The 16,453-nt window shown below is 34.2% G+C and overlaps 2 protein-coding genes and 33 non-coding genes across 37 annotated transcripts; all 35 read right to left on the bottom strand.

Annotated features, from left to right (window-relative positions):
* Positions 1 to 2,115: 2,115 nt before the first annotated feature.
* Positions 2,116 to 3,796, bottom strand: LOC111494843. 2 transcript variants are annotated; one of them, XM_023144834.1, is made up of 4 exons: positions 3,556 to 3,796; positions 3,068 to 3,175; positions 2,474 to 2,571; positions 2,116 to 2,396 (listed from the first exon to the last, which is right to left on the bottom strand). In XM_023144834.1, exons 2-4 carry the CDS (start codon positions 3,140 to 3,142, stop codon positions 2,135 to 2,137), a joined length of 435 nt encoding a protein of 144 aa, XP_023000602.1. In that variant the 5' UTR covers positions 3,143 to 3,175; positions 3,556 to 3,796; the 3' UTR covers positions 2,116 to 2,134. The 2 variants fall into 2 exon arrangements, with proteins under 2 accessions (XP_023000602.1, XP_023000603.1); XM_023144835.1 differs by having other exon boundaries at positions 3,068 to 3,194; positions 3,556 to 3,771.
* Positions 3,797 to 5,003: 1,207 nt separating this feature from the next.
* On the bottom strand, positions 5,004 to 7,372 carry LOC111494853 (rop guanine nucleotide exchange factor 3-like). 2 transcript variants are annotated; one of them, XM_023144845.1, is made up of 7 exons: positions 6,879 to 7,372; positions 6,692 to 6,808; positions 6,454 to 6,608; positions 6,279 to 6,353; positions 5,889 to 6,191; positions 5,437 to 5,781; positions 5,004 to 5,260 (listed from the first exon to the last, which is right to left on the bottom strand). In XM_023144845.1, the coding sequence occupies exons 1-7, from the start codon at positions 7,165 to 7,167 to the stop codon at positions 5,153 to 5,155; spliced, it is 1,392 nt and encodes a 463-aa protein (XP_023000613.1). In that variant the 5' UTR covers positions 7,168 to 7,372; the 3' UTR covers positions 5,004 to 5,152. The 2 variants fall into 2 exon arrangements, with proteins under 2 accessions (XP_023000613.1, XP_023000612.1); XM_023144844.1 differs by having other exon boundaries at positions 5,889 to 6,353.
* Positions 7,373 to 10,135: 2,763 nt separating this feature from the next.
* TRNAE-CUC lies at positions 10,136 to 10,208 on the bottom strand. Its single transcript has one exon. It is a non-coding gene; the product is annotated as a tRNA-Glu (tRNA).
* Positions 10,209 to 10,645: 437 nt separating this feature from the next.
* TRNAE-CUC lies at positions 10,646 to 10,718 on the bottom strand. The gene has a single exon. It is a non-coding gene; the product is annotated as a tRNA-Glu (tRNA).
* Positions 10,719 to 10,830: 112 nt separating this feature from the next.
* TRNAE-CUC lies at positions 10,831 to 10,903 on the bottom strand. Its single transcript has one exon. It is a non-coding gene; the product is annotated as a tRNA-Glu (tRNA).
* A 112-nt stretch (positions 10,904 to 11,015) lies between these two features.
* On the bottom strand, positions 11,016 to 11,088 carry TRNAE-CUC. The gene has a single exon. It is a non-coding gene; the product is annotated as a tRNA-Glu (tRNA).
* A 112-nt stretch (positions 11,089 to 11,200) lies between these two features.
* TRNAE-CUC lies at positions 11,201 to 11,273 on the bottom strand. Its single transcript has one exon. It is a non-coding gene; the product is annotated as a tRNA-Glu (tRNA).
* A 112-nt stretch (positions 11,274 to 11,385) lies between these two features.
* On the bottom strand, positions 11,386 to 11,458 carry TRNAE-CUC. The gene has a single exon. It is a non-coding gene; the product is annotated as a tRNA-Glu (tRNA).
* Positions 11,459 to 11,570: 112 nt separating this feature from the next.
* Positions 11,571 to 11,643, bottom strand: TRNAE-CUC. Its single transcript has one exon. It is a non-coding gene; the product is annotated as a tRNA-Glu (tRNA).
* Positions 11,644 to 11,755: 112 nt separating this feature from the next.
* On the bottom strand, positions 11,756 to 11,828 carry TRNAE-CUC. The gene has a single exon. It is a non-coding gene; the product is annotated as a tRNA-Glu (tRNA).
* Positions 11,829 to 11,940: 112 nt separating this feature from the next.
* Positions 11,941 to 12,013, bottom strand: TRNAE-CUC. Its single transcript has one exon. It is a non-coding gene; the product is annotated as a tRNA-Glu (tRNA).
* A 112-nt stretch (positions 12,014 to 12,125) lies between these two features.
* On the bottom strand, positions 12,126 to 12,198 carry TRNAE-CUC. The gene has a single exon. It is a non-coding gene; the product is annotated as a tRNA-Glu (tRNA).
* Positions 12,199 to 12,310: 112 nt separating this feature from the next.
* Positions 12,311 to 12,383, bottom strand: TRNAE-CUC. Its single transcript has one exon. It is a non-coding gene; the product is annotated as a tRNA-Glu (tRNA).
* A 112-nt stretch (positions 12,384 to 12,495) lies between these two features.
* On the bottom strand, positions 12,496 to 12,568 carry TRNAE-CUC. Its single transcript has one exon. It is a non-coding gene; the product is annotated as a tRNA-Glu (tRNA).
* Positions 12,569 to 12,680: 112 nt separating this feature from the next.
* TRNAE-CUC lies at positions 12,681 to 12,753 on the bottom strand. Its single transcript has one exon. It is a non-coding gene; the product is annotated as a tRNA-Glu (tRNA).
* Positions 12,754 to 12,865: 112 nt separating this feature from the next.
* On the bottom strand, positions 12,866 to 12,938 carry TRNAE-CUC. Its single transcript has one exon. It is a non-coding gene; the product is annotated as a tRNA-Glu (tRNA).
* A 112-nt stretch (positions 12,939 to 13,050) lies between these two features.
* On the bottom strand, positions 13,051 to 13,123 carry TRNAE-CUC. Its single transcript has one exon. It is a non-coding gene; the product is annotated as a tRNA-Glu (tRNA).
* A 112-nt stretch (positions 13,124 to 13,235) lies between these two features.
* Positions 13,236 to 13,308, bottom strand: TRNAE-CUC. The gene has a single exon. It is a non-coding gene; the product is annotated as a tRNA-Glu (tRNA).
* A 112-nt stretch (positions 13,309 to 13,420) lies between these two features.
* TRNAE-CUC lies at positions 13,421 to 13,493 on the bottom strand. The gene has a single exon. It is a non-coding gene; the product is annotated as a tRNA-Glu (tRNA).
* A 112-nt stretch (positions 13,494 to 13,605) lies between these two features.
* On the bottom strand, positions 13,606 to 13,678 carry TRNAE-CUC. Its single transcript has one exon. It is a non-coding gene; the product is annotated as a tRNA-Glu (tRNA).
* Positions 13,679 to 13,790: 112 nt separating this feature from the next.
* TRNAE-CUC lies at positions 13,791 to 13,863 on the bottom strand. The gene has a single exon. It is a non-coding gene; the product is annotated as a tRNA-Glu (tRNA).
* Positions 13,864 to 13,974: 111 nt separating this feature from the next.
* On the bottom strand, positions 13,975 to 14,047 carry TRNAE-CUC. The gene has a single exon. It is a non-coding gene; the product is annotated as a tRNA-Glu (tRNA).
* A 112-nt stretch (positions 14,048 to 14,159) lies between these two features.
* TRNAE-CUC lies at positions 14,160 to 14,232 on the bottom strand. The gene has a single exon. It is a non-coding gene; the product is annotated as a tRNA-Glu (tRNA).
* A 112-nt stretch (positions 14,233 to 14,344) lies between these two features.
* Positions 14,345 to 14,417, bottom strand: TRNAE-CUC. Its single transcript has one exon. It is a non-coding gene; the product is annotated as a tRNA-Glu (tRNA).
* Positions 14,418 to 14,530: 113 nt separating this feature from the next.
* TRNAE-CUC lies at positions 14,531 to 14,603 on the bottom strand. Its single transcript has one exon. It is a non-coding gene; the product is annotated as a tRNA-Glu (tRNA).
* A 111-nt stretch (positions 14,604 to 14,714) lies between these two features.
* On the bottom strand, positions 14,715 to 14,787 carry TRNAE-CUC. Its single transcript has one exon. It is a non-coding gene; the product is annotated as a tRNA-Glu (tRNA).
* A 113-nt stretch (positions 14,788 to 14,900) lies between these two features.
* Positions 14,901 to 14,973, bottom strand: TRNAE-CUC. The gene has a single exon. It is a non-coding gene; the product is annotated as a tRNA-Glu (tRNA).
* Positions 14,974 to 15,085: 112 nt separating this feature from the next.
* On the bottom strand, positions 15,086 to 15,158 carry TRNAE-CUC. The gene has a single exon. It is a non-coding gene; the product is annotated as a tRNA-Glu (tRNA).
* Positions 15,159 to 15,270: 112 nt separating this feature from the next.
* TRNAE-CUC lies at positions 15,271 to 15,343 on the bottom strand. Its single transcript has one exon. It is a non-coding gene; the product is annotated as a tRNA-Glu (tRNA).
* A 112-nt stretch (positions 15,344 to 15,455) lies between these two features.
* Positions 15,456 to 15,528, bottom strand: TRNAE-CUC. The gene has a single exon. It is a non-coding gene; the product is annotated as a tRNA-Glu (tRNA).
* A 112-nt stretch (positions 15,529 to 15,640) lies between these two features.
* Positions 15,641 to 15,713, bottom strand: TRNAE-CUC. The gene has a single exon. It is a non-coding gene; the product is annotated as a tRNA-Glu (tRNA).
* Positions 15,714 to 15,825: 112 nt separating this feature from the next.
* Positions 15,826 to 15,898, bottom strand: TRNAE-CUC. The gene has a single exon. It is a non-coding gene; the product is annotated as a tRNA-Glu (tRNA).
* Positions 15,899 to 16,010: 112 nt separating this feature from the next.
* TRNAE-CUC lies at positions 16,011 to 16,083 on the bottom strand. Its single transcript has one exon. It is a non-coding gene; the product is annotated as a tRNA-Glu (tRNA).
* A 112-nt stretch (positions 16,084 to 16,195) lies between these two features.
* TRNAE-CUC lies at positions 16,196 to 16,268 on the bottom strand. Its single transcript has one exon. It is a non-coding gene; the product is annotated as a tRNA-Glu (tRNA).
* Positions 16,269 to 16,380: 112 nt separating this feature from the next.
* On the bottom strand, positions 16,381 to 16,453 carry TRNAE-CUC. Its single transcript has one exon. It is a non-coding gene; the product is annotated as a tRNA-Glu (tRNA).

Here is a 16,453-nt window from a genome sequence, read left to right as displayed (position 1 = left end):
ATTATTTGGTCCCGAAAGCTCGGGATGTATTTTCTTTTATTTATTATAATTAAAATCTGGAAATAGATATTTGAACTATGACTTTAAAAAAAATGTTATTGATAATATTTATGTAAATGTATAATTAAAACAAAAGGCTGATAATATTTCAAAGTTATACAATACCTTAGGTAGGATGAAATAATAATAAATATAATAACAATTTCTAAATTTTAAAAAAGTTTCAATAATACCCTTAAACTAAATTAAATAATAAAAATAATAAATATCCTTTAAACTTATAATGGTGTTTTTTAATTGTTAGTATTTTGTTTAAAAAATACTCATGAAATTATACTTTTTATTTTTATAAAAAAAATAAAAATAAATTTACGGTCAATATATGTATAAAAAAATGCATGACGTCAGCTCATAGAGTATCTTCAAACTTTTTAATATTCTTTTGAAAGTTTACGAGTTTTTTTTAAATATATTAGAATAAGAGTATTTCTTTTAAAAAAAATGTATTTTTTAAAATTCAATAGTTAAAAGGATATTTTTTAGAATTTTTTAAAAATTTAAGAGTGTTTTAAAACAAAATATTAACGGTAAGAATATTTCTGAATATATATATTCTTTTTAAGTTCAACAAGTTTATAAATATCATTTAAATTTTTTTTAGTACTTTTTAGATAAAGTGCTATATTTAAAAATATTTTTATTAATTTAATTTTTTAGACGGTACTAAACAAATTTAAAGAAAATATTTAAGAAATTTGTATTTTATTAGTAAAAAAATTGTAATGAAGTTTGAGTTCTTTTTTTTTTTTTTTTTTGTTAAAAATATATATATTTCATACATGGTAATGCGTGCAAACCACGCTCAGGATCAAAAAGTATAAGCGAGTGGGGAGACAATGAGAGGTCGGTGTGGCTACCGTCTGAACATGTTCCAACCTCCGTATTCAGCCGTACATAAAAAATTGTGCCTTATTGCAGGCTGGTCCGACTTCACGTCGTAGTTATCACATTCTAACCAATAAGTACCACCCACGTGTTCAATTGATGATCTCGTCCGCATTGGATTCGAACCCCTTTTCTTTTAATTGGTAAATACAGAGCCCGCACATTGCCATTTAAATTTGTTGTTTTTTTAGATAATTTATGGTAAAATTTTGAAAGAAAAACTTCTGACCTTTGAATTATAAAATTATTTAAGATGAATTATTTGATAAAAACTTAAAACATTTATTTCAAAATATCCCATTCTTAATATTACATTTTTATTCTTGAATTATCATTCATCTTTCTATCACTTTTAAAATTAATTAAAAAATTCTACCTCATAATATTTAAATTAGTTAATGAAAAGTCGAACACCAACGATCCACGTGAAAATTCAAAGATAAAAATGTAAGATTTTCTTGAGACTATGAAAGGTTTAACTCAAAATTCAACGGTAAATTTCTAACATTTTGAAATTTAATGATCAAATTAAAACTAAACCCGAAAGTTAAGAGTAAAAATGTAATATCTTAAAATTTATGGTTTAAATGACAACTCAATATAGGCAAAGTAAATAAAGAGAAAAGAAATAGACAAGGATCCACTCCAGACAAACTGGACCAAAGTAAGTCTGTCACGTTTCAAGAAAAATCTTATCGTTTGAGATAAAATTCTAGCACAAATCCTACTCACAACGAGATTCCAACCCAAAAGAGATCTAGGATTACGCCCGAGTGGGAGGTATAGGTAAGAGGGAAACGAGCTAACTTCACACCCAACCAAGGCTTGCAGTTTAGCACCACCAACTAGATTATTGGAAAAATAATCCCTAACCAATCTAATTATTTCAAACAAAAAAAAAAAAAAAAAAAAAAATGTTACCATCCCTCGGAATACCTTGCAAAGTCATTCAAAATATGCCCAAACAAGTTCAATCATACCAACATAAATCTAACCATCCAAGCCCACCTCTAGAAGATATTGTTCTCTTTGGGTTTTCTCTTTTGGACTTCTTCGTTTTCTCTACAACAGAGGATCTCACAATAAATTAACAAACTACCTTCTAAATCAAAGTCGATAGGGTAACAATTTTTTACTATCAGACAACTCGTTTGATAATCAAGAATATTCCCTACCTACAAAAAATAAACTACCTTCGCTTTTTCTTGGTCCAGAAAGGAGGCATAGTTACTCGAGTTGGTGCTCGCTTCTTATCGAACATGGCAGTTTTACTCTCTTCTTCATCATCGTTGTCGTCGTCATCTTCATTGTTAAGTACACGAGTATCCTCCAACATCTTTCTAGCAGCTTGCTTTTTCCCAGCGTCCAACTTGGCATATAATTTTCTATCAAGTGGGTCATTAGAAGGTCCATTTCTGAACTGGCTACTTATTTTGGCTCCAAGTCCAAGTCTACAGAAACAGGTCCAGAGTTAGTTAGAAAACAGCCTAATGCCATTAGTAAGAGATCCAGATAGTTGAGTACTGACCTAGGAGGTCGATTTTCGGGTTCTACCACGGTTGATTTATTATCATTTGCAGTTTCTTTCCATTCGCAATTTGTCATCTTACTCATCAACTCCGCTGCCTGCACGTAAGATGGATACTCCGTTTATCAAATATCAGGACGATTCTTTATGCACAACGTCGTGATGTAATATTAAACCAGAGATTTCTCGAATCCATAAACATAGGTCTTCATAGGAAGGCCCAGAATTTCACTTTAACATAGACTTCAAATGTGAGACACTTATTTAATCACAAATCTTTACTCATGTTACAATACAATCTTTTTGAGTTCAACACGTATAGCGGAGAAATTCGAACATCGAACCTAATCAGAGCATATATCTTAACTAGTTGACATGTTAGTGAGCTCATGTTGCAACATAATAATCTTAGAGTGTGCCAAATTTCTCTACAAGATTTGAAGTTTTGTCAACAGAAAACTGAGGAAAAGTTGAAAGCTATCCAATCAAACAAGAAAAAACAATCCTAACAAAAAAAACAACAATGAAGGAGAACGCAAATAAGAACAAATTCAGAACCATGATGAACTGAGTAAAGAAATTTTAATTTATTACCAATTTCGCTGCGTCATTCAACTTAATAATTTCGGGAGGTTTAGATTTCTGCGGCCTTTCCATGTTGCTACTCATTGACCTTGCTGCTGCAACTTCAAGACCGCTATACTGCAAATAATCAGGCAATCTACGATGAAATTGTAAGGATTTCTGCAGGAATTTTGAACTTAACAACCGTCACGGAATGAAACGCCCCTACGTTTTCTAATATCAATATCAAGAATCCAAAATACACACTCAAACCCTAAATAATCTCACTAGAATTTACAGTGGGCTACTCAATCAACTCCACATTTATTAAGCAAAAAAATCGTACAATAATCAAACAATGCAGCGCACGAGTACCCGAGTAAGAGGCCAGTAACGAATTTTCGGGGCGCTAAAAATCCAAACGATCCGAAATAAGGGTTTTCAGAACTAATTGAGCAGAATTGTAAACTCAATCGATGTAAGCGACCCTAATGGAGTTGGATTAAACTAGATTTTACCTCTTGTAAGTGGCGCCGGGAGGAGAGGGTTACTGCAAGGATGTTCGTGGGGGTCGACCGCCTTCCAGGTGGGTCTATCGCCGTCGCAGGATATGGTTCGACAAGGGGAGTACGTGCTTGCCGGAGAAGAGTGGGTGCCGCCGGAGGGTGAGGGAGCGAGGGAGAAAGGACAGAAAGATGCAATTTTATTGACTAATTTTTCTATTGCAGAGTTGAGACCTTTTTCAAACACGATTCAATCGTTGGAATTATAATTTTTTTTGGATTTTTAAAGTTTTTTTTAAACATTTGTATTTTCATTATATATTTTTAAAAATTACATTTTAAATATTTCAAATTTTATTTTTAGTAATAAATAATAAAAAAAATAATTATTATTATAGGTTACATTGATGAGTTTTATGTACTTTGAAGATGATAAAAAGAAATAAATTCAAATAAATTTTTTTAAGTTATATCTCTAAATTAGAAAATTGGTTCGTTCATTCACATTTATGATTATTATATTACAAAGATATGTGTCAAGTGTCACTGTTATGTTTGTCTAATGAGTATTGTCCGTGAATGTGTCAAATGTTTTGGTTAGATTTGTTTAGACTACCAAAATCATGTCTAAACCTGTCACGGCAAAAATGCCCCAAAATGTATTATAGGGAATATAACTAGTTGTCAATTCTTCCTACTCGAGTTATATGCTATTAAAGTCATTGTTGTTACTTATTCATTTTTAGCCTACATTGATTCCTTTAAAAAACATTATAACATTTCTGTCAAACGTGAGCCAAGGCTCGAACATACGTCAATATTTTCCTTGAAGCTCGAATTTTACATGGCTACCTTGTTTACTGGATTTTCTAATTTAAAAAAATTAAAAAATTAATCCATCAATATAGTACAAAATTAAATTTTATATTTTTATGTCTATTAATTTTATTTGAAAAGTAAAAAAAGAATACAAAATTAATTTTTTTTTGTTGGGTGATATATTAAATACAAAAATGTAAGTTAATTTTTTTTTTTTATTAAATCTAAAGGACTAAACAAATACAAATTTTAAAGTTTTGACCCATTTTAAATCGAATAATAATTTAGAAAACAGGACAAAACACTAAATATTCGATAGATAATCAATCAATGCAATATTAATAGTCATATGCCAATGTCTTTTGAGGGTATACCGGTGAAAAAAAGAATAACCTGGAACCCGACCCAACCTGAGTCTAGTTGGGTTCGATGGTAAGCTCTATCTAGATTGTTTGAGTCACACTCAGCTAACTTAAAATTTCAGGTTAGTCTAAAAGATTTTTCTAACCCAACTCGTATGTACCCCTATTTTTTTTAGATGGATAAGTGTTTTTTACTCGAGAAGAAGATAATTTAGGTAAGTGACTATGCCTTTTCAATCAAACCGATTAAAAAAAAAAGGTACAATTTTCCGTGTAACTTTAACCTAAAAGATAAATACATTCTACAAATAGGGAGGAACCCTTTGTCCCAACCTAACAACATAGTTTTTATACAAATTGTGACCGTACAACATAAACAAACAACTAAACATTTCCTTTTCTTGGTAAGAGAGGAGATCCTACTCTTGGTTTCATAGGGACCTATCAGCAAAAAGAACATCTTCAATCCATGCCACAACGTTAAATGCCAGTCCTTCCAACACCCTCGAATAACTCTCCAACACTGCTTGTCCCACGTCCTACAACATCAAATCTTATAAGCATCGGGATTCTAAAATGGGTTTAATAGATCTTTAAACTTTTAATTTAACGCATATTTGATCCATAAACTTTCAATTTTGTATCTAACATGCACTTTTAAAAATTCAAAAATCGAGAAGAGCGTAAGTGGACAAGACATATACTCTTAACTTACCCTGTTGTATTGAATCTTACTAGTGTCTAAGGTTGTTTGAGAAAGTTCAGGGAACCGTTGTTTCAAGGACAAAAGCAAGCTCTCGGCTCTTTCAGCTAAGATAGTGTTCTTGTCACCTTTATCACCTTCAGCCATTAGATCTTTTACCAATTCCCACGATGATTTTGAGTGGCTTAGACATGCTTTCCTTCTCCATGTATACATCGAAGCCTCAATCCGGTCTGCAAGTTCGAGCGCATCGTGTTCAGATCCTATGTTCAAGCAATCGAGCAAATGATCGGGCGAGAATTTGTCAGCACTGTACATATAACGGTACATCGTATCGCCTATACTCGTTTTTCCACTCTGAAAAAATGAAAAATGGGTTGTTTTGTGAAAACCAATCAGAAAACGGATTTACACTGGTCGAAAGTAAAGATTGCTATCTTCCTACGATTGGTTGGAGGACTAACCTTTGGAAGAGTGTCGATGTATGACTCAGGTATATCCATTTCAGCAAGAATAGTACTGTTAATAGCCATAGCAGCTTTATGGATTTGATTCGCAAATTCACGATTATTTCTTAGTTGTTTTCGTGCTTTCTCTGATAGACCACATGAAGGAAGGCAAGGAACTGGTAACCACCATTTCTCTTCTTTCTGCAGCGAAAGTCGGCGAAACGAAGCCGATTTCGAACGATTCGAGTTCGAGTTCGACGACATACTTCCTTTTTCAGCATACCAAAACTCCGTGTCGTGAAAACTATCCAAAATATCCTGCCAACCCAAAACCAAACAAGATTGATGGATCACTCTCAAAATATTCAACCGAAGTTCAATTACAAAGTTATTAATAATATTTACCAAGAGCATCATGTCAAGCTTTTCCAATGCTGGAAGGTTTAGGTATATATCTGACCTTTGTCGGCTGTTCAAAACCTGAAAAAAAAAACATCATTAAAACCGACATCCTAGCCGACGGACAATTTTGTTCTAAAACAGAACCAATTTTGTTCTGAAAAGGACAGAGAAATGTGACCTCCATTGTTGTTCCATCGTCCAAGGTTTGAGATTCAGTGAAGAACTCAAGAATGTAATCACAAACAGATAACAGACAAGCCATTTCTCTCTTCCACATCGCCTTCTTCTCCGCCGGCAACGGCTCCAGTTTCAGATTCTGTCCGAACACAGTCGCTGATCAGACCAAAAAACAGAGCCAAAAGTTAAGACCCAGAATCAAAAAAAGTTAGAACAGTTCGGAAAAAGAAAAATCTGACCATAGAGATTAGTAATGGCGTTTGAGATTGTAACCGCCGTGCAAACCCCTTTCCCACTTCCGGACATGTCTTCTCCGAGCAAAAGCTTCGCAAATCTCTCCTTCATCATCTCTGTTTCTGCAACAATGTTAAAAAAAAAACTTGTGATTTTGTAAGAAGGGGGAGAAAATTCACAAAACCCACTCACCGGAATCCATGGCGTCTTGATCGTCGGCTTTATCTCCGGCGTTGAGTTTATATTTTCTGGTGGGAATCGCTGGAGAGGGCTCAGTGCAGAAACTGGTATCGTCGGTGGTGGGGTCGGAGAAGGCAGAGGCGTCGGAGCTGGTTCTGCAGTAAGAGAAAGAGTAGGCGAGGCTGGGCGGAGATTGGCCGGAAGTTTCAGAAACGGTGGATGGGTCATTTAGATCCATGGAAGAGGAGGAAGGGCAGAAACCCAGGTGAAATTTTTGGTCGGAGATGGAGAATTTCTCCATTGGAAGCTCTGGTTTGGTTAATAAATTTGAATTTTGAAGAAGAAGAAGAAGAGAGTTAAAGGATTTTTGAATTGCTATTCCCTCCTTGTGGGTTGCTTTCTTTTCCCTTTTTCTTTCTCTGAAATTTCTTTTTGTTTCTTTTGGAAAAAGAGAGGGAAGCAGCTCTGCAACTTTAGGACCAGAGAAAACAGGGGAATTCCGCCATGGAAATAGAGTTTATACACAATTTCAAGCTTTCAAATCCAGAGCGATATTGTAAATATATTATGTCTATCTAAATTTTTTTATTTATTTATTGAATTTTCAAAATAATATTCTATCCATAGATTTCAAAATATTACCTTTTTTATTTGGTTCTTAGGTTAATTTTTATATTAATTAGTTAATTGTCACTAATTTATTATTATTATTATTAAAAGTAATTAAAAAATTTACATTATAATATTTAATTAAAAATTATTAATGATTTTTTACTTATCTTATTAATCAATTAATTGATTCATCTTTATAATGGAAAATAATTAAGAATTATTTTCTAACCATAATTTTTAAAATTTTGAATATGCACCAAACAATAATAAAACCAACCACATTAAATTAAAATATTCTCGAAATTTTAGTCTAAATTTCAAAATATTTTTTTAATTAAAATATCCTATTTTATTTTCCAAAAATTTAGACACAATAATTTGCTCTTCTTTCAATTTTCTTTTTTTTTTTTTTTTATAATTTTTTCATATAGGTTGGCAATATAGGTAAATATTTATCTTAATGGAACAAGTGACATTTCATATTATATATATTTAAATATATGAAAAAAAATGAAGAAAAAAAAAGAGTAATATTTAAATAGATAATGTAAAAGAAGTTGCATGGTCGTGAGGAATACGTGCCGTCCACTTTCTTAAGAGTTCTGAAAATATAATATTAATATTATATATTATATACACACACGATGGGATTTGACTTTTATTTAAAAAGTTTAATATTTAAATTTATATTAAACTAAAAGAAATAAAATTATTACACATTTTAGTCGTGATATTTAATTAATTTTTATTTTTTTTGGTTTAATAGGTATCAAATGTTAAATCTTTTTAAAACATAATAATTTAACTTAATTAAATTTAATAAAAATAAATTAGATGATAAAATCAAATTTTAGTTTATTTTATTTTAATTTTGTTGTTATTTTATTTCCCATTAACTTAATTAGTTATAAAAGTTATTCATTATATATATATAGGTACCATTTGAATACACAAAGATAGATAAATTTCAATAAATTTTTTATATAGTTTTATTTTTAAAAAAAATCTTAATATGGATAACTGATAAATGTGACTTCGTTTTAAAAAAATTACACATTTTAATACTAAATAAATAAATATTATTATTATAGCTAACATCATATCGATTTTATTTTGAGGTAGAAGTCTCGAAATTATTTGAGATTAGACTGTGAGTTACATTAAGCCCCGGAACTTAGCTATTAAACTTTCAGTATTCTAATAATCCATGTGGTCAGTATTCTAATAATCCATGTGTCGGGTCCAATCAATATGTTGACCATTGGATTGCCCTATTAAATTTGCCCCAAATTTTCTTCCAACCTCACAATACAAACCGTGTGCCTTTAGTTTTCATTTTTTAAAATTCATTTTGGTCCCAATTTTGAGGCAATTCATTTAATTTTGGTCCATGAATTCTAATATATTTAATATTCAATATTTGATTTCTTTTTCCAAAAAAGAAATTATTTCTACCACCCAACTAACACATTACCCATTCATATTCCGAGACTTTAACTTGAGTATCTCAAGTGAGAGCTAAATATCCTAACCAACTATAGGCTACAACGGAATTGCTCATCAATCAACGCAACTTGAAACAGGGTTTCTCGGGTGAGAGTTAAGTATCCTAACCAACTAAACTACAATGGAATTGTCCATCGATCGGTTGTTATGATTTATTTTTTTTATTTGTCTAAGGTAGATTTACATGGCAGAACTCACGGATGTTTTTTTAAAAAAATAATAATAAAAGAAAATTCAAATTACGTTGTTGGGACTTGAACCTGAGTCTCTCAGGTGAGAACCAAGTATCCTAACCAACTAGACTACAACAGAATTGCCCATAGATCAGTTGTTATGATTTTATTTATTTTTTTATTTTTCTAAGGAACATTTACAAGGCAGAACTCACGACTGTTTTTACAAAAAAAATAATAAACAAAAATTGAAATTTTGTTGCAGGGACTTGAACCCAGGTCTCATGAGTGAGAGCCGAATATCCTAACCAACTAGACTACAACAGAATTACCCATTAATCGATTGTTATGCTTTTATTTTTTTTATTTTTCTAAGCAAGATTTAAAAGACAGAACTCACGACTGTTTTTTCAAAAAAAAATAATAAGTAAGAATTCAATTGCCGGGACTTGAACCCGGGTCTCTCGAGTGAGAGCTGGGTATTTTAACAAACCAGACTACAACAAAATTACCCATTGTTATGATTTTATTTTGAGTGAGAGCTGGGTATTTTAACAAACCAGACTACAACAAAATTGCCCATTGTTATGATTTTTTTTTTTTTTGATTTTTTTTTTAAATTGAAATTCTGTTACCAAGACTTAAACCCAGGTCTCTAAAGTGAGGGTGAGGGCCAAGTATACTAACCAACTAGACTACAACGAAATTGCCCAATGATTGATTGTTATGATTTTATTTTATTTATTTTTTTAAGGGCTGTTTTTACAAAAAAAAAAATAATAATAATAAACAAAAATTGAAATTACATTGCCAGGACTTGAACCCAGGTCTCTCGGGTAAGAGCCAAGTATCCTAACCAAATAGACTACAATGGAATTACCCATTGATTAGTTGTTATGATTTTATTTTTTTTAGTTTTCTAAGAAAGATTTAGCTCACACTTGTTTTTACAAAAAAAATAATAAATAAAAATTGAAATTCCGTTGCCGAGACTTGAACTCGAGTCTCTCGAATGAGAGTCGAGTATCCTAACCAACTAAACTACAACAGAATTAACCATCAATTGGTTGTTATGATTTTATTTTTTTTATTTTTCTAAGGAAGATTTACAACGAAGAGCTCACGGCTGATTTTACAAAAAAAATAATAAACGAAAATTGAGTTTCTGTTGCCGGGACTTGAACGGGTCTCTCAGGTGAGCACCGAGTATCCTAACCAACTAGACTACAGCAGAATTACTCATCAATTGGTTGTTATAGCTCATGGCTGTTTTTACAAAAAAAATAATAAACGAAAATTAAAATTCCATTGCCAGGACTTGAACCCAGGTCTCTCGAGTGAGAGCCGAGTATCCTAACAAACTAGACTACAACGGAATTGCCCATTGATCGATTGTTATGATTTTATTTTTTTTATTTTTCTAAGGGAGATATACAAGGCAGAGCTCACGACCGTTTTTACAAAAAAAATAATAAACGAAAATTGAAATTCCGTTGCCGGGACTTAAACCCAGGTCTCTCGGGTGAGAGCCGAGTATCCTAACCAACTAGACTACAACGAAATTGCCCATTGATCGATTGTTATGATTTTATTTTTTTTATTTTTCTAAGGGAGATTTACAAGGCAGAGCTCACGGCCGTTTTTACAAAAAAAATAATAAACGAAAATTGAAATTCCGTTGCCGGGACTTGAACCCGGGTCTCTCGGGTGAGAGCCGAGTATCCTAACCAACTAGACTACAACGGAATTGCCCATTGATCGATTGTTATGATTTTATTTTTTTTATTTTTCTAAGGGAGATTTACAAGGCAGAGCTCACGGCCGTTTTTACAAAAAAAATAATAAACGAAAATTGAAATTCCGTTGCCGGGACTTGAACCCGGGTCTCTCGGGTGAGAGCCGAGTATCCTAACCAACTAGACTACAACGAAATTGCCCATTGATCGATTGTTATGATTTTATTTTTTTTATTTTTCTAAGGGAGATTTACAAGGCAGAGCTCACGGCCGTTTTTCCAAAAAAAATAATAAACGAAAATTGAAATTCCGTTGCCGGGACTTGAACCCGGGTCTCTCGGGTGAGAGCCGAGTATCCTAACCAACTAGACTACAACGGAATTGCCCATTGATCGATTGTTATGATTTTATTTTTTTTATTTTTCTAAGGGAGATTTACAAGGCAGAGCTCACGGCCGTTTTTACAAAAAAAATAATAAACGAAAATTGAAATTCCGTTGCCGGGACTTGAACCCGGGTCTCTCGGGTGAGAGCCAAGTATCCTAACCAACTAGACTACAACGAAATTGCTCATTGATCGATTGTTATGATTTTATTTTTTTTATTTTTCTAAGGGAGATTTACAAGGCAGAGCTCACGGCCGTTTTTACAAAAAAAATAATAAACGAAAATTGAAATTCCGTTACCGGGACTTGAACCCGGGTCTCTCGGGTGAGAGCCGAGTATCCTAACCAACTAGACTACAACGAAATTGCCCATTGATCGATTGTTATGATTTTATTTTTTTTTATTTTTCTAAGGGAGATTTACAAGGCAGAGCTCACGGCCGTTTTTACAAAAAAATAATAAACGAAAATTGAAATTCCGTTGCCGGGACTTGAACCCGGGTCTCTCGGGTGAGAGCCGAGTATCCTAACCAACTAGACTACAACGAAATTGCCCATTGATCGATTGTTATGATTTTATTTTTTTTTATTTTTCTAAGGGAGATTTACAAGGCAGAGCTCACGGCCGTTTTTACAAAAAAATAATAAACGAAAATTGAAATTCCGTTGCCGGGACTTGAACCCGGGTCTCTCGGGTGAGAGCCGAGTATCCTAACCAACTAGACTACAACGAAATTGCCCATTGATCGATTGTTATGATTTTATTTTTTTTTATTTTTCTAAGGGAGATTTACAAGGCAGAGCTCACGGCCGTTTTTACAAAAAAATAATAAACGAAAATTGAAATTCCGTTGCCGGGACTTGAACCCGGGTCTCTCGGGGGAGAGCCGAGTATCCTAACCAACTAGACTACAACGAAATTGCCCATTGATCGATTGTTATGATTTTATTTTTTTTTATTTTTCTAAGGGAGATTTACAAGGCAGAGCTCACGGCCGTTTTTACAAAAAAATAATAAACGAAAATTGAAATTCCGTTGCCGGGACTTGAACCCGGGTCTCTCGGGGGAGAGCCGAGTATCCTAACCAACTAGACTACAACGAAATTGCCCATTGATCGATTGTTATGATTTTATTTTTTTTTATTTTTCTAAGGGAGATTTACAAGGCAGAGCTCACGGCCGTTTTTACAAAAAAATAATAAACGAAAATTGAAATTCCGTTGCCGGGACTTGAACCCGGGTCTCTCGGGGGAGAGCCGAGTATCCTAACCAACTAGACTACAACGAAATTGCCCATTGATCGATTGTTATGATTTTATTTTTTTTTATTTTTCTAAGGGAGATTTACAAGGCAGAGCTCACGGCCGTTTTTACAAAAAAATAATAAACGAAAATTGAAATTCCGTTGCCGGGACTTGAACCCGGGTCTCTCGGGGGAGAGCCGAGTATCCTAACCAACTAGACTACAACGAAATTGCCCATTGATCGATTGTTATGATTTTATTTTTTTTTATTTTTCTAAGGGAGATTTACAAGGCAGAGCTCACGGCCGTTTTTACAAAAAAATAATAAACGAAAATTGAAATTCCGTTGCCGGGACTTGAACCCGGGTCTCTCGGGGGAGAGCCGAGTATCCTAACCAACTAGACTACAACGAAATTGCCCATTGATCGATTGTTATGATTTTATTTTTTTTTATTTTTCTAAGGGAGATTTACAAGGCAGAGCTCACGGCCGTTTTTACAAAAAAATAATAAACGAAAATTGAAATTCCGTTGCCGGGACTTGAACCCGGGTCTCTCGGGGGAGAGCCGAGTATCCTAACCAACTAGACTACAACGAAATTGCCCATTGATCGATTGTTATGATTTTATTTTTTTTTATTTTTCTAAGGGAGATTTACAAGGCAGAGCTCACGGCCGTTTTTACAAAAAAATAATAAACGAAAATTGAAATTCCGTTGCCGGGACTTGAACCCGGGTCTCTCGGGGGAGAGCCGAGTATCCTAACCAACTAGACTACAACGAAATTGCCCATTGATCGATTGTTATGATTTTATTTTTTTTTATTTTTCTAAGGGAGATTTACAAGGCAGAGCTCACGGCCGTTTTTACAAAAAAATAATAAACGAAAATTGAAATTCCGTTGCCGGGACTTGAACCCGGGTCTCTCGGGGGAGAGCCGAGTATCCTAACCAACTAGACTACAACGAAATTGCCCATTGATCGATTGTTATGATTTTATTTTTTTTTATTTTTCTAAGGGAGATTTACAAGGCAGAGCTCACGGCCGTTTTTACAAAAAAATAATAAACGAAAATTGAAATTCCGTTGCCGGGACTTGAACCCGGGTCTCTCGGGTGAGAGCCGAGTATCCTAACCAACTAGACTACAACGGAATTGCCCATTGATCGATTGTTATGATTTTATTTTTTTTATTTTTCTAAGGGAGATTTACAAGGCAGAGCTCACGGCCGTTTTTACAAAAAAAATAATAAACAAAAATTGAAATTCCGTTGCCGGGACTTGAACCCGGGTCTCTCGGGTGAGAGCCGAGTATCCTAACCAACTAGACTACAACGGAATTGCCCATTGATCGATTGTTATGATTTTATTTTTTTTATTTTTCTAAGGGAGATTTACAAGGCAGAGCTCACGGCCGTTTTTACAAAAAAATAATAAACGAAAATTGAAATTCCGTTGCCGGGACTTGAACCCAGGTCTCTCGGGTGAGAGCCGTGTATCCTAACCAACTAGACTACAACGGAATTGCCCATTGATCGATTGTTATGATTTTATTTTTTTTATTTTTCTAAGGGAGATTTACAAGGCAGAGCTCACGGCCGTTTTTACAAAAAAAATAATAAACGAAAATTGAAATTCCGTTGCCGGGACTTGAACCCGGGTCTCTCGGGTGAGAGCCAAGTATCCTAACCAACTAGACTACAACGGAATTGCCCATTGATCGATTGTTATGATTTTATTTTTTTTATTTTTCTAAGGGAGATTTACAAGGCAGAGCTCACGGCCGTTTTTACAAAAAAAATAATAAACGAAAATTGAAATTCCGTTGCCGGGACTTGAACCCGGGTCTCTCGGGTGAGAGCCGAGTATCCTAACCAACTAGACTACAACGGAATTGCCCATTGATCGATTGTTATGATTTTATTTTTTTTTATTTTTCTAAGGGAGATTTACAAGGCAGAGCTCACGGCCGTTTTTACAAAAAAAATAATAAACGAAAATTGAAATTCCGTTGCCGGGACTTGAACCCGGGTCTCTCGGGTGAGAGCCGAGTATCCTAACCAACTAGACTACAACGGAATTGCCCATTGATCGATTGTTATGATTTTATTTTTTTTATTTTTCTAAGGGAGATTTACAAGGCAGAGCTCACGGCCGTTTTTACAAAAAAATAATAAACGAAAATTGAAATTCCGTTGCCGGGACTTGAACCCGGGTCTCTCGGGTGAGAGCCGAGTATCCTAACCAACTAGACTACAACGGAATTGCCCATTGATCGATTGTTATGATTTTATTTTTTTTTATTTTTCTAAGGGAGATTTACAAGGGAGAGCTCACGGCCGTTTTTACAAAAAAAATAATAAACGAAAATTGAAATTCCGTTGCCGGGACTTGAACCCGGGTCTCTCGGGTGAGAGCCGAGTATCCTAACCAACTAGACTACAACGGAATTGCCCATTGATCGATTGTTATGATTTTATTTTTTTTTATTTTTCTAAGGGAGATTTACAAGGCAGAGCTCACGGCCGTTTTTACAAAAAAATAATAAACGAAAATTGAAATTCCGTTGCCAGGACTTGAACCCAGGTCTCTCGGGTGAGAGCCGAGTATCCTAACCAACTAGACTACAACGAAATTGCCCATTGATCGATTGTTATGATTTTATTTTTTTTTATTTTTCTAAGGGAGATTTACAAGGCAGAGCTCACGGCCGTTTTTACAAAAAAATAATAAACGAAAATTGAAATTCCGTTGCCAGGACTTGAACCCAGGTCTCTCGGGTGAGAGCCGAGTATCCTAACCAACTAGACTACAACGAAATTGCCCATTGATCGATTGTTATGATTTTATTTTTTTTTATTTTTCTAAGGGAGATTTACAAGGCAGAGCTCACGGCCGTTTTTACAAAAAAATAATAAACGAAAATTGAAATTCCGTTGCCAGGACTTGAACCCAGGTCTCTCGGGTGAGAGCCGAGTATCCTAACCAACTAGACTACAACGAAATTGCCCATTGATCGATTGTTATGATTTTATTTTTTTTTATTTTTCTAAGGGAGATTTACAAGGCAGAGCTCACGGCCGTTTTTACAAAAAAATAATAAACGAAAATTGAAATTCCGTTGCCAGGACTTGAACCCAGGTCTCTCGGGTGAGAGCCGAGTATCCTAACCAACTAGACTACAACGAAATTGCCCATTGATCGATTGTTATGATTTTATTTTTTTTTATTTTTCTAAGGGAGATTTACAAGGCAGAGCTCACGGCCGTTTTTACAAAAAAATAATAAACGAAAATTGAAATTCCGTTGCCAGGACTTGAACCCAGGTCTCTCGGGTGAGAGCCGAGTATCCTAACCAACTAGACTACAACGAAATTGCCCATTGATCGATTGTTATGATTTTATTTTTTTTTATTTTTCTAAGGGAGATTTACAAGGCAGAGCTCACGGCCGTTTTTACAAAAAAATAATAAACGAAAATTGAAATTCCGTTGCCAGGACTTGAACCCAGGTCTCTCGGGTGAGAGCCGAGTATCCTAACCAACTAGACTACAACGAAATTGCCCATTGATCGATTGTTATGATTTTATTTTTTTTTATTTTTCTAAGGGAGATTTACAAGGCAGAGCTCACGGCCGTTTTTACAAAAAAATAATAAACGAAAATTGAAATTCCGTTGCCAGGACTTGAACCCAGGTCTCTCGGGTGAGAGCCGAGTATCCTAACCAACTAGACTACAACGAAATTGCCCATTGATCGATTGTTATGATTTTATTTTTTTTTATTTTTCTAAGGGAGATTTACAAGGCAGAGCTCACGGCCGTTTTTACAAAAAAATAATAAACGAAAATTGAAATTCCGTTGCCAGGACTTGAACCCAGGTCTCTCGGGTGAGAGCCGAGTATCCTAACCAACTAGACTACAACGAA

The sequence above is a fragment of the Cucurbita maxima genome, unplaced genomic scaffold (assembly GCF_002738345.1).
Source record: "Cucurbita maxima cultivar Rimu unplaced genomic scaffold, Cmax_1.0 Cma_Scf00020, whole genome shotgun sequence".
Taxonomy (NCBI): domain Eukaryota; kingdom Viridiplantae; phylum Streptophyta; class Magnoliopsida; order Cucurbitales; family Cucurbitaceae; genus Cucurbita; species Cucurbita maxima.
The sequence above is the reverse complement of the archived record's forward strand: the minus strand, read 5'-3'. Positions and strand labels throughout refer to the sequence as shown.